This window comes from Pholcus phalangioides, unplaced genomic scaffold (assembly GCF_987345545.1).
Source record: "Pholcus phalangioides strain wild (caught in Gottingen) unplaced genomic scaffold, Ppha-v1.0 ptg000015l_1, whole genome shotgun sequence".
In the NCBI taxonomy this organism is placed as follows: Eukaryota; Metazoa; Arthropoda; class Arachnida; order Araneae; family Pholcidae; genus Pholcus; species Pholcus phalangioides.
Genome location: NW_028301608.1, coordinates 1,743,714 through 1,745,869, shown reverse-complemented (window position 1 = coordinate 1,745,869; position 2,156 = coordinate 1,743,714). Strand labels below are relative to the sequence as shown.

Below are 2,156 nucleotides of genomic sequence, written 5' to 3'. Positions count from 1 at the left end.
GTACATACTTTGTGAAAAGCTCTACGACAACATGAAGCATCGTCTCACAGACGCTATTGAAAACAGTTTTGATTTAGCAGAAACTGTGTCATCACAAGTGTTTTTCTTCAAAATTATGAATAGTGACCATATTATACAAGAACTGTTTGTTGGATCGAATCTTGGAATAAAAAGCCGTTCAATGTACACACATCTAGATATTGTATCTGACAATGTGTAACCCCGTCATTGTTTTTGTCCACTTCTGTGATCTTAATTTATGCTACTTATGAATAAATATATTATTTTTAGATTGACACGATCTTTTGTGTTCATTGTGGAGTGTTTTTAAAATCAGACTCAAGTAGAATCTGAATTATCATGCTAAAAACGTCATTGAATCGTTTTTGGTCATGACAATACACTAATAACTTCCCATGAGAGATTAAACGTACTCATAAATGAGGTGAATTATCCAAATAAGTCTCGAACGACGAAACTGTTAGAGACTTCCTTTCATTTTTATGCCGGATATGCAACGGCGGATATAGATCCGGGTAGTTTTTTTTTTTCAGACAAGAGAAACTATGTTTAGAAACTAACTTTACCTCAAGGATTATATTCAAATGAGTCTTTGTTCAAAGAAAAGTCAAGAGTTCACGTCTTCGAGTTTAAAAATATCAAGAGTTCACTTCTACGAGTTCAAAAAATAACCACATCCTTAATTACTAGTAGAAAGAAATAACCACAGCATGAAAACAATCAATAACAGCTACTTACTCGTATAATACGAAACATTAAGTGTACGCGCAATAGTAGTCTTGAAAAACCGTATAAATACTGGAGCTCATCGACCCACAATTTCATAGTCCACAATCGAATCTATCAGTTGTTCATCATCTTCATCAAAGTTAGGATGGCTACCAACAACGGTAAGTCTCGTTCCAATATTTTTTTATTTACTGTTCCAGACACCTATTTTATTTATTTGTAAGGTTAGGATTTGTCTGATAATTTTTTAGATAAAAAAAGACCCATTTCTGTTTCCTCTGATGAAGAAGAGGAGGTTATCGTGATACCTGATAAAAGAAAGAAAACCAAAAACCAAAAAAAACCATCCAACACTGATGAAGATCCGACGAAAAAAAGCTCTACATATGACTTAGACCTTAGTGATCAGCCTCCTCATCACAAAATAGAAAGCTACAAAATTCACATAGGTGAAGGCTTTCAGCTTGAAAATAGGGAATTCCGTAAAATTATGTACCTAAACTTATCCCGTATTATTGACGGAGATGTTAAAAATCGCTTCAACTTACCCATAACTTTGCTCGATACGCTAAAAAAGGCTATTGAGTGCATGCAGCAATACCTAAAACAATAAAGATTGTGGAACTATGATTTTTGTAAATACAATGTACATAAGACATAGATTTTCTTGTAGACTGAGCGCTGATGCAGAAAGCTATATAGAAAAGCTATAATAGAAAGCTATAGGTATTGTAGACTTAGAATGCTAATTCTTTCTGTATCATCATACATTATCTCTATTGGCATCGTAACCTCTTAATTAAAAAAGTTATCCTCACAATTTAGAGACAAAGGAGCCTCCTTCTAGGTGTGGCAAAAACACATCTAGACGATGGATAGGTTTTCTCTGATCAACGACTCATAAATCAGGTGCCTCCTCCAGATGTTAAACATAAACATCTAGATGATGGATAGGTTTGGTCTGATAAAAAAAAAGACTGATTTTGATTTCAGTTTTCAATGATGAAGAGGAGGTTATCATGATTCCGATAAAAGAAAAAAAAAAAGCCATCCTCTACTAATAAAAACCCGACCAAAAAAAAAAAAAAAAAAAAAAACCTTTACATATGTCTTAGACCTTAGTGATCAACCTCCTCATCAGAAAATAGAAACATATAGGAGACGGTTTTCAGCTTGAAAATAGGTGATTCCGTAAAATTATGTACCTGAACTTATCCCGTATCATTGAATGTATACGGAAAAAAACTATTTCTAGAGGGTGAACTAGTTGATCGAATCTTATAAAACAATGTTCATACAGAGAAAAAAAAGTTTCGGGGGTTTCATTAAAACATATCGAAAGTATTTGCAGGAAAAAGATCCATATAATTTATTTACGAGATTAAAAAACGAAATACGTAAGTTAT

General features: G+C 33.1%; 1 protein-coding gene across 1 annotated transcript; it reads left to right on the top strand.

The window, feature by feature from the left end:
* The first annotated feature begins 724 nt into the window (after positions 1–724).
* Positions 725–1,840, top strand: LOC149075222 (uncharacterized). Its single transcript, XM_089242508.1, has 2 exons — positions 725–911; positions 1,002–1,840. Exons 1-2 carry the CDS (start codon positions 896–898, stop codon positions 1,361–1,363), a joined length of 378 nt encoding a protein of 125 aa, XP_089098634.1. The 5' UTR covers positions 725–895; the 3' UTR covers positions 1,364–1,840.
* The last annotated feature ends 316 nt before the right edge of the window (positions 1,841–2,156 follow it).